The sequence below is a fragment of the Malaya genurostris genome, chromosome 3 (assembly GCF_030247185.1).
Source record: "Malaya genurostris strain Urasoe2022 chromosome 3, Malgen_1.1, whole genome shotgun sequence".
Taxonomy (NCBI): Eukaryota; Metazoa; Arthropoda; class Insecta; order Diptera; family Culicidae; genus Malaya; species Malaya genurostris.
This window is the reverse complement of record NC_080572.1, coordinates 218605924-218618469: the sequence shown is the minus strand read 5'-3', so window position 1 is coordinate 218618469 and position 12546 is coordinate 218605924. Positions and strand designations below refer to the sequence as shown.

General features: G+C 35.0%; 1 protein-coding gene across 7 annotated transcripts in view; it reads right to left on the bottom strand.

Annotated features, from left to right (window-relative positions):
• LOC131434168 (elongation of very long chain fatty acids protein 6) overlaps positions 1-12546 on the bottom strand; it is a 79417-nt gene that overhangs the window by 29529 nt on the left and 37342 nt on the right. For all 7 annotated transcript variants that reach the window (XM_058600819.1, XM_058600818.1, XM_058600824.1 and 4 more), the window contains exon 3: positions 131-268. In XM_058600819.1, the coding sequence (XP_058456802.1) occupies positions 131-268 (138 nt within the window). The remainder of the gene's footprint in view (positions 1-130; positions 269-12546) is intronic.

Below are 12546 nucleotides of genomic sequence, written 5' to 3'. Positions count from 1 at the left end.
TATCGTAAATAAGATTCTTCTAATTTAAAAATCATTCGCTATTTTGCTTTTTTCTTACATTGCTAAAACAAACATTGGCAAGTTTATTATATTGAAGCCCGAACCACAGGCGATTACTTCGATTACTTACCTAGGCACACACACGGAATGGAAGAGGCCGTAATGCCGTAGCACATGTACAAGCTCGGGAGCTGTCCGGCAGGCACCCATTATGCTGAACATTGCTAATAGTGTATTCCATATTGCTAGCAACCCTCGTAGTTCGAATCTGAAAAAGAAAATAGACAGACTGTCGTTAGTACACACATTTACGAGCTGGTACAAACAATATCCATTAGGACGTTTTTTACGAGCTATCGAACTACACCACAAAGTAACTGAAACTTTAATTAAATCATTACAATTGATCGATGTTCAATAACAGTACTGTTGTGTCATGTGCATTCAAAGAGAACAGAGGCTCTGACACGGAGATTACATTTTTACCTGAATTCGACTGATTTACAACTCGGTTGACGGAGTTCTACCAACTAACAGTTTGTGTAATTCCAAATGTTTAACTTAAACTGGTCCAATCATGAAGGATTTCATGTTTCGATTTGCTGTTTTCATGCTACGGCAACCAACATCATTTTAAAAATAAAACAAATGGCGGATGGGTAACGTCAGAGATATTACTGGAAGACGTGAATACGAATATAACTAACATGCTTTCATCGCACTTACGAACATCGATAGCCGGTAATTTTGAATGTGTTGCTCAATTTTTATTTTATTTTTTCGAGTACTTCGCTAAGTTAATGTGAAGTTGACGAAGTACCTCTCCCAAGTAAGTTTGAAAACAAATCGAATGAATAATTTGTTGCTTATTAGTTACTTATCAGATTCGCAATTTTGAATCTGTTACTCATTTTTGCGAGTACTTCGCTAAGTTCATATGAAGTTAGCGAAGCAATAAGCTTGAAAGCAAATCAAACCCCATCTAATAGGTGGTTACTAATAAGTTGCTCATTAGTTATGTTAATTTGGAATTTGTTGATCACTTGAAAGAAATCGTTTGTTGCTAACTGCTTGAAAGAAATCGAAACTTAGTGGATAGTTTGTTAATCAATTACTAAATAATTGAAATAACTTTGAATTTGTTATTTTTTTTAGTTCATCGATTGAAAAAAATGAGCGACATTCAAATTCAAAACTACCGTAACTAATTAGCAACTAATAAACAACAAATTATCCACTGGGTTCCGATTTATTTTCAAGCTTATTTAGGAGGGGTGCTTCGTTAACTTCATATAAACTTAGGAAAGTTCAAAAAACAAATAAAAAATTGGGCAACAAATAAAAAATTTCCTTAACTAAATAGCAACTAATAGGCAACATATTATTCACCTATTTGCGTTATCAACGGCGAGAGGTGCCTCATTAAGTTTATGTTCATTACTTTGAGCGTTCTGGATCAAGTGATGACGAATAAGATCCAAATATTCCAGATTGATTAAAGGAATAAAACAATACAACTAATAGAAAATTGACATATCATATCATAATCAAATAAGGTCATAAACGGAGCTAAGTAAGGAAACCTTTTATTCGGAAAACACCAGAGTAATGTCTTATATGATTACAACTGAATGCATTCTTATCCATTCAATTTCTTAGATTCTGATAAAATATCATCTCGAAAGCCAACAAAAACCGAATAGTAAGTTCCCATTGTGAATTCAGAACAAGATTTAATGACACTCATAAAAGGCCTCTTGCTAAACCACTTTGTTTAATTACCATCATTAAAATGTTACATTACATAACCAACAAACATGTTCCTATACACATTTCTTTTATGTTTTGATTTAGAGATGATTTTATGAGTTTAGTTTAACCAGTGGCGTCTCGTGACAACATTTATTGGTTGTGCACTGCTTATGTGGTATGAGAGCAAATGTAACAGTTCGTTGTAAGTGGAAACTAAATATTTAGGAATAGATATTCCCTTGTGATTTTCAATACAATGGCATGAAATACGCTCATTATTTTAAATTCGGTACCATCCGACTTGCTTTCGTGGATTAAATATAAAATAATGGAATGCAGGGACGCAGTTAATTCCTTCAGTTTGACCAGTTGTGCAGTGCACGAGGTGCACATGAGGAAGAGACGCTACTGAGTTTAACACAAGTTTTTTTCACACGAAGTTTGAAATTGATATTGGAAGGATACTTAAATATTCGTTTAAAAAAGTTCATAAGCATATCAGATGCAGTTAACGAAAAACATGTCGTACTTCAAAAATGCTCTACAAATCCTGTTTACCCTGTAGTTCCGGAACCAAAAGTAGTATCTACAACCAATTTAGGAATTCCGTATGAAATTGTAATACTTTTTTTTTTGAACCTATAAGTTTGTGAAAATCGATTTGGCCATCTTGAAGGAAAGCGAGCCTTTTTGCAGTTTTCAATCACCATTTCCAAGTCTTCCGAAACCGGATTCAGATGACCGGAATAGCCGAAGTTGGTTTGTTTGACAGCAACAAATATGACGAAAAATTGGAACAGTTTTAAACCTAGTTAAACCTAGACTAACTACGAAGCGAACCTGCGTTTCTGTTACTTCTGCATATGTAAGTCAAGCTAAACAGCATGAATCAGCAGCATAAAACATATATGAGGATTATTATTGTTATCATTATTATTACTGTTGTTATTATTTTTATTATTCTTATTATTAACCTCACTATACAACTGGAACGGTTTTACTGCACTACCGGCTGTGAAAATTGCAATTTTTTTCAAATAAATTTGAATTCAATAACATTCGTTTATTCTTTCGGTCGCACTTAGCATAGAATAGCAAAAATTTTTATCAACCGCAGCACCGTCTTTTACCAATATCACACACCGGTAGCAGACATCCGTAGACGTTTTGATTTTTTCATAGTGTAAACGAAATAGAACAAAGCACGCATAGTTCGATTCGTGTTTTCTTCTTCTTTCGGTGTTGTACATATTGTCAATCGATATGACGATTTGAAAATTTTGACACTCATCGCCCTGTCACTGCGGAACCGAAAGTCGAATCCGGAAGAAATTTCACTGCAGCTGTAAAGATAATATGAGCTTCAGTTCAAATCACGATTTGTGAAAAGCAGCACTTGCGGTGCTTCCGGAACAGGAAAAGGGGGGACCAGCAATGCCGAATTAAGTTTTTATGCCCACAAACTAATAAGCTCTGCAAACTAGAAGAATTAATCAGACAGTTTTGTGGGATTTGTGCCTGTTTTTGACCATCGTTCGTGAAAAAATACTAATGAAATTGGTAGTTTGCAACTTATCATGCTTTAGTTCCGAAACCGGAAGTCGGATCCGGATAAAATGTTCTAGAAATTTTTAGGAAACTAAAAAACTATATAGCTTTCATTTGAATCTTAGTTTGTGAAAATCGGTTGAGCCATTTTAGAGAAAACTGAGTGCACACTTTTTCTCTAATTTTCACATATTACCATGTACCTCCGAAATCGGAAGTCGGATCCAAATAAAATTCAATAGCAGGCTCTGGCAGCATTAGACCATTTATTTGAATCTAAGTTTGTGAAAATCGGTTCAGTTATCTCTGACAAAACTGAGTGCATATTTTTCCATTTTTGGTGCATATCATCCTATATCTCCGGAACCGGAAGTCAGATCGGGATAAAATTTAACAGCAGGCTAAGGGACGATGAGACTTAGTTTGTTTGTTCTTAGTTTGTGAGAATCGGTTCAGCCATCTCCGAGAAAAGTGAGTTAACTCATCAACGTAAGGTACGTTTTGCTTAATTCTGTCAAATTTGTCAAAACAATTCATGGTATCATAGATATTTTTCGGGGAGTATTTTTATGACATGAAAATTCACTGTTTCGCCGAAATCGTGAGTAATTTTGCTCATTTACTGAAGCAAAATTTTGCTCTTGTATGATTCGCTCATCCTCACGAAAATTTGATCCTAAATTGCAGATCATATTTCCGATGGTATTAAGAAAGGATGATAATTGTACTTTCAGTACAACTCTAGATATTAATCTAAAACCTTTCACTCTTCCACATGGTAAACTATTGGAAAAGGCATCTCATTGAATAGTAAGACCTATTTACGTCGAAATAAATTTATTCAACTAACCGAAATCAACGGAAATGCTAGTTGAATCAATACTTTTTATGCGAAACAGTCGAGGCAGGAACCCAAACGTGCAATAGTGTAATTTTGTGATTGATGCGTTCATCGTGCTGAAATCACTGAAAGAATAATGCTTGACGTTCATTTGAATGCATTTTCGTCGATATGGATAAACGAAAATGGTGCCACTTCTGCGAAACTTGTGATTATAAAAACATAATTCGATGAAATAATTAAATAATTGTTATTAGCTTCAGAAAAAGCATTTATATTTTATCACAATAATAACGCTCAATGCATGTGTGGTCGCATTTGGGTCCTGAAAAGCCTGAAACCAGTTCTAATATGATTGGGAAATCGCTGCCTGCTAACCTCCTATAGTTGTGAGTACACTGTTGCATTAGCCTATTGCACATAACAAGTTACATGTCACAAGCACGACATATTCGTCGTTACCATGCTGGCTTGTCCCAGTTGCATAAATACTTTCCAAAACGGGGAATAAACTGACACTGGACCTACGGGTTTCGTTTTTCTTCTGCCAGTAAATAAGAATTTGTAAACGTGAACGTTCGGTGTGCGAAAATACCGTTGAGCTGTGGCCTTTGGCTAGCTAACATGGGCATGGAAAACTCGTGCGAAAGTTCAACGGACTCGGCCTGGTAGAGGCAATATAATATGTAGCTGTTTAGTGAACGTTCAGGTGAAAGTACGATTATATCTACGGAGTTGTGTCAAATGCTGAAACCTCACAGACAGAATCGTTTCTGATCTATTTTCTACCATGAGTTGTTTCAGTTCTTCGGTAATGTTGAATATTGAAATTGATTGAAATATTCATGCTTCATAGCTCCATTGCATTGGTTGTTTAATCTATGACCAAAATTACGTGACCGTCTGGTTCTATTTTTTTCCTATCACACTTTTGATGACGAAAATGCACGATTTCTCTTGAGCTGCTTTACATTTAACCCCAATTATTTACCAATAAATCCGCACAATTCAGTTAACCGTAAATCGTTTGCAAATTAAATCAATTAACCCGAATGCCTTCCCCCGGTCTACGATAAATTTTATACCTCGTATATAGAATTTCCAGGAGCCAGGTATGCGTTTTTATGTGCATAATTCATGAACGAACAAATTTTGTGTTTTGCCTTACGACGTATGTTTCCCGTAGGTACAATTGACCGTTCGGAAATCGTACACCAATCTTGTAAGTTGTTGTTGCTAAAATTTATGGGGTTGGATGCTAGGTATGGTTATTAGAACCGAGATCTCAAGCTCAGAACTACTGAATAAATATTCTATAATCAGTTATTTTTTCGAATACTCATCAAAACTAAACATTCATTTTGATTAGAACGTCAACTGGTCTTACTCGTGTAGCTAATGGTACAAAATCGCGTGCCTACGTTGAACTGCTGCATCGCGTTTAAAAAAAACAATGCCGTTGAGTGGATTTTGATTGTAATTTCCTGTGTAACAAGCGACAGTAATTATTTTAATATAGCGTCGGGACACGAGTTCAACCATAAAACATATTATTACGTCAACTATATAGATAAATTGTTACATTGTTACATACCTAAACCTAGACTTTACCACTTCTGATCAATTAAGCACTTCGGAACCCATCGACATACTCGATTTGGGAGAGGGGTATCATTCAATTGGCAAAGATCGAATCGAAAGCATGATATTCGGTGGCAGGATTGCCCTCACCACGAATAGGTTCAAATATTATTACGATTCGTCTTCGGGCAGACAATTGCAGCTCATACTGAACTACTAGTTCACCAAACTAGTTCGAATGGAAGTAGGTATACGAGAAGTAACTGAAATCTAATGCATGAAATACCGAAAAAAGATCGCCTGAATTCCAGCTTCTATAATTCTGTATGTCGTAGGACTTTTAGTTTTTTTTATATAAAATTTTCTGACTCATGTTTATCTGCATTTGTGTTCGTAATAATCTCATTGAAAGTGTATAATATAATAATATATTGATGCATTGAACTGCCAGTTTCTCCCGACACGATCTGGGTCTACTGATACGCAAATCAGACAGGCAGAAAAAATTGAAAGAATAAATAATTTCTAGCATTTCAAACGATCAATCAACATTTGGTTGAAACAATCAATCTAACGATGTTGTGGTTTGAAACAATAATTACTCTAAAACCCAACTTTTTAACGAAGCTCGAAGGGCCAAGTTTTACATGCTATTTCAATAGGCTCGTAGAGAACGCAAAATTTCTGTCCGTGTGTATGTATGTGACAAAAATATTCACTCACTTTTCTCCGAGACGGCAGAATCGATTCTCACAACTTAGGCATACATTGAAGGTCCTATTTTCCCATACATTTTTTTCTAATTCATTTGGATCCAATTACCGGTTCCGCATCTACAAGAATTAATGCACATAAAAATAAAAAGGACACATTTTTCTACTTGATGACTGAACAGATTTTCACAAATTTAGATTCAGATTAAATCATCTTACATCCCATGGAAAATTTTTAAATTTGACTCGACTTCCAATTTCATCATAACAGGGCGATGCGTGATAAAAATCAATTTAAAGAGTGCGCTTTCATAAATGGCAATGTAGGAGATAAACTAATCTACTAAAACTATCTACCTTACAAGTCTTCCAAGTAGATGACCACACAAACGCACTTCAATTATAGCGGTCTTCCAGATTCCGGTTCCGAAAGTACCGAAAATAAGGGCCTCAAACTTTAAAATAGGACTCACATCATTTTCTTCGATATGACTGAACCGATTTCTACGAACCCAGTTTCAAATTGTATGGTTACTTTTATAGTAATAATAGTAGATAATGAATTTTATCTTGGTCCGGGTTCCGGTTCCGTAACTATAGGGTGAGGAATGTTTGAATTTTCAAATCATTTAGAATTTCTCTTGAATTTGACTCAAAACTGTTTCAGTTTGTAGATTATGTTAGTTAATGGCCAAACGGATCGACTTCGGCTAACCTTTTTGTTTTCATTCAGACGAAGATTTCAATATTTTAAATGAGAATATGAATCATAAGAAAAAAAAGTCATTTCACCACTAGATGAATGAAAACAGTTTTTTTTTATTTGATAGGAAACTAATCGTTTTGAGGTTTTACCGTAGTGAAATACGATTAATAATAATTAATTAATCGAAGCTTTGCATAGAACTCCGAAACTAATTTTCCTACTTCTATTTCGATCAGAGTCGCTCAACATCAGCTTGAACCAGAGAATAGCAAATTATGGACCATTAAAAGTTAATACTTCTCTTAATGGCTCCGAAGCTACCAAAAGCAGAGCTGTGAGCTGTTGTAACATATGATAAGAACCGTTAATGGACATATTTTTTTAGCGTGTCATCCAATTAAAAAGGTTTAAGTGAGGTTAATGTAAACATTCGAATTGGTTCAAGATAACGGATTAAAAGTAAACCAGTCATGATAACTGAATTATCAATTACAAAATAAACATAAATTATTTGTTCCCTCTTTCAGTTTTCGTATTTAATATTTCGAAATACATCTCAATAAATTTCAAACAGTTGAAATTATCGATTTTAACTTGCTGGGGATAATTGGTAAACTCAAATGAGAACCGCCACCCTCTATTTATTATTATGGTCGAATAGAGTTTTGTGTGATCGAGTTGGTGTTTATGCCTTTTCATTCGCACTGGCTCACTACCCTCAGTGAAGACAATGAAACAGGTGGACTACTTGTCTCTACAAACTGAGCAAACAAAACTTCAAGTGACTAGGTACAGTTATTCAATTGACAATGAATTCTGGGAGCTACGGCAACAAAATTAAAATGAATGAGAAGGTATATGCTGACAGTCAACGGCCATAAATTTCATTTTCATCTAATAATATTGGATTGAAATCAAGTTTTACCGCACAGGTCGCTAAAATCAGTGGCATATTTTTTTTATAAAACACTTTAAATTATTTGGTAACTTTGTCATTTCTTTTTTCATTAAATATATCCTGTTGGAAGTGAAAATTTTGTGTTTCATACGTTTCTAAAATTTTTAGAACCTTGAGAAATAATGGTCATTAAGGTAGAGCAAAAATGTGGAAATATCCTAGATGACTTCTCACGGTAATAACAAGAAGAAGAATCTTAATGTATTTTGCAGCTTTCATTAATATATCACAAATTGGCGCATAAAACAATTCAGTTAAGCACAACTGAAACCAAGCTTATTGTTCTTAGCGACAGTTTTTCAATAGTTCATCTTATCAAAGAGTCCTAAAATGATTATAAATAGATAGATTGTAAAGATAGCTAGGTGATACATCACAGATAAAAATATTTTGTGAATCTACATTTATTTTCATGCACATATTTGGAGCAGGTAATTGAATGGAAAGTTACATTACAAAACTAAGCAGTTTGTAAATATACAGTCTTGTTCAATGAAAAACTAAATGAATCTTAAGGGCTGAGGACAGTACCGTAAAGTGGAAGGTTTTTGCTATTTTCTTGTTTCAAATTAAATTTACTTGGAAACGGTGCAGAATATAGAAAAACCCACCTGACAATGTCTTCGAAATTTAGTTGAGAATATTCTGTGAAATTTTCAGAATGATTCATTGAGTTTAGCGGTCGTGTTGTATTTTTTTCTGACTGAAGAACTTCTGAAAATTGGAACGCTCGGAAATGCATACCTCTACTTGCTCATCGAATATCTCGGCGAATATGAAGGCTTGTATCATAAATCTACCGTGACAAAGTCTAGATAATTTAGTTAGATGCGATTAGTACATAAACACATATATGTTATCGCGATAAAAATAAGGTCTTGTATTTTTCTGTGACACAAAATCAGTTTCAATGCATCTGCCATTTTTTTCGCTTTGGTTTCCTGATAGCATTCTGTAAAAGGAGAGAGAAATAAAATTGGCTCGACAAGGCTGCCAAACACACAGACATTAAATCTTTGTGAAAGTTGAATATTTTGTTATTGTTCATTGGAATCCATGTAATGTCCAACCCATACGATAGATTAATTTGACAAAACTTCTCATCAAAATAATAAAATGTATCCTGGCAATCCGGTACAGTTTGCTCATATACGAGAGAGTACAAGAGAAATACGATGCGCAAAGGGAATTGAGCGAGCCACGTGATCGATTTAAAACTCAACACGCGACCCTCTGTCCTCAGACCATAATGTAATTTTACATTAATCATGGTTTTAAATTAGATTTTCGTTTCAACTGATGACTGTAAGTTTCATCTTTTCTTTCTGTGTTGGTTTAAGGTATTGCATTAGTAATCGTTGCAGTTATACGTTTTTCTTAGGAACTGATTTTTAAATAACTTTCAGTGAGCTTTAGATGTTGTTCGAGTCCGTTGGGTCGAGTTTAAAAAAAAGACAGTTCTGATTTAGAGGCGGGTTCCTTTCAAACGATTAAAAATACACTTGTTTCTACATGCAATGACCCGTGTTAAATAAACATCTTATTATTATTGAGTTCTAAAAGTACAAATATTTACACACACACATTTTGAGTCAAGCTTTTAAGTAACACTTTTTGTTCGTAAAAATTACAATTCTTTTGCGATATTTTTCAAATAGCGCTACATGACTTATGTTACGATACTGTTTTTTGATATATATGCAGATTTTATAGTTAGGATAAATCATTCGTGAGTCTCCAGAATCCTGCATTCAATATGTAAATGTTAATTAAAACGGTTATTTGGTGTTGGAGGAACGAATGATTACCTTAAAATTCTTCAGAAGCTTATTACGTCTTGTGTGTGGTTTGGATAGGCTTTTAATGGATTTTAATGACATGTTTCAGTATCGAATCTCAAATAAGCCACCACTCTGAAAGGAGAGAAATCAAACCGACCTTGAGTTTTGAATCATTTCTCTACCCGTATATATCTTTGCCAATGTACTGTTGAAAGTACATGTACATATTTCCCATGGGTTGTGCACTACACTGGCATTCACTAGCACCACCGGTAGAAACAAGAGCACATTGCATTCAGAGCCGATGCTTGTATCAGTACAGCCAGTGACAAACCGTGACTTGATAAACTTTGATAGAGATTTCTGTTGGGGTAGCAACAGGCTTAATCTCAAAAGCCATAGATACCGATGTAAAGAATATGACACATCCGTTTACGTAATGTGACGAAAGACAGTTATAAAACTGATAGCGTTACAGGCTTTCAAACGTTATAGTACTTGAAAATCAAGTACCGTTTGGTATTTACCTCAAGCGAAAGGTACAGGTTGCTTCATAATTTGCGGTATTAACGCCTTAGTTTTAGAAAGTGCAATCATAATAAAAATATATACATGCTTATATTTTCATTCAGCACTTCCGCTTTAATTCCATCGCGTCTTACGGTTATATAGTCTTTAGCCTATCCATTGAAGGCCATCCGTTTTAAACAGCATGCAATGAATGGGAATGAATGTCTTTTCGGCCTCCAAAGGTAAGGGTTAGTCACCCTTTGTTGGAACTAGTACCAGATTCAACACAATTGTGGAATGTGGAAAGGCAAGGGAAATAACACCAGCAGATTGATGTTCCAGAATGTTTGAGAAGAGCATTGCCAACCACTTGGGCGACGAGAGAGGGAGAGACGAAGAACGGAACTAATGAGAAAAATCAGAATAAAAAGGATCAAACGCCATGTGCCGGTGAAGGTGAAACATCTCCTGAGAAACTTCCCGTTCTCTGCAGAGAGTTCGGAGAGCAGAACGAGTTCAAAACAGGAATACACGTTCATTTCCGAGTAGGAAGGGGTCAATGAAAAGTGCGCGCGCAACCGGTATCTCTAGAACACGAAGCTGTGGGTTCCGGCCGACCGTGAAACTCTTTATGCACCGCCACTTCTTTCGGCAGTCTGCGTGGACCGGCATTTCATTGTCAAAAAACGTGGCTGACGTGGTTTTTCACCACATGGCATAGTTAGAGGGACTTTCTTGATCCGAAAAGGGTTACGTTGCAATACCTTTTATAAGAACTTTGTAATTATAAAACAAAAATATCGAATATCTAATTAATAGGCAATTATTTAAATAATGACACAATAAACCGTAATAACTATGACCTGAACCGTAATAACTAGTTTCCAGACAGCTAACATTCTAGTACCACTTTGACCAAATTCTACATGTCATGCACGAATATAGGAACCATCATTCACTTTCGCGACTACGAAAGTCAATGTACAGAATATCAAATGAGGACAGGTCACGCGAACTGACTCGAAATACCTGATGGCGCCATAAATACTGATGTGGAACGGTCGAAAGGTTGCTGAATACGTACTCCTTCATGAGTCGGTATTGTTCCAGAAGCGTGAAACCAGGCACAATTAGTGTTGGAGCAAAAGCAAAAACCTTTGCACTACATCTCGAAATGGAACTTAGCCTTCAACGTTGATATATTTTGTAGTCTGCTTTTGGAAACCAGGTTTGGTACAGTGCAATAAAATTGATGAATTATTGTTATTAGAGAAAAACACCAACTTTACCGCGAGACATCACGACAATGACTCAAAATGTCCACTACTTAGATCGCTCGAAGGCTTGTTCAAGTTTTGAAACAAAAGTAGTACAAATTTCAGTTCAAGGACAACAGAAATAAGAGAATGTTTCGCCATCAGCAGAAAATGGTTTCTCAAACATTACGACTTTGCAACAGGTCGGTAAGTGGCAGATTCTATCAATACTTTGTGTTATGTTGTTTCACTTCTATTCGAATCAGCGAAAATAATCGTTTGGCTTTAGGTGGTATTTTATGGCAGGATTAGTTTATATACCTCTTTTGAAGTGGTAAACTTTGTGAGTAATGTATTTTTTTTAAGCAATGGTTTGGATTTTTTGTTCATCATCTCACAGTCATCTAGATCTCACATCGGAATAAGAATACTAAATTTGAGAAATAAATTTATGACGAAAATTCGTCTTACTTTACCGTTCAAAAAAATAAATTCAAATGTTTTGCATACTACAAAGCATCATTCGAACTACATTTTGAAATTTTTTCGTGGAAAAATATTAAGAAATTAATTGGTGAAGAAGAAATTATCAAAAGTCAAAAAATTCAAGTTACATAGTTGTTGATTTTTTTTGTAGTTTTCGTTGTTTTTTTTTCAATTTTTAGAGGTTTTTTCAAGACAAAACTGCGATTTTCCACGAAAAAAAATCGCCACTTTGTAGATGTAAAACCTCCCCAAAGAAACAAAAAACGAAAAGGAAAACGTTGGGGTTGGATATTTTATTTTTGTAGAAGGTGTATGCAAAATTTGAAAATAATTGGTGAAATAGTTTTTAAATGACGATGGACACGCATCGAGAAAAACGCATTTGAAGTTTGTCAATTTATTTTTCTAGAGGAC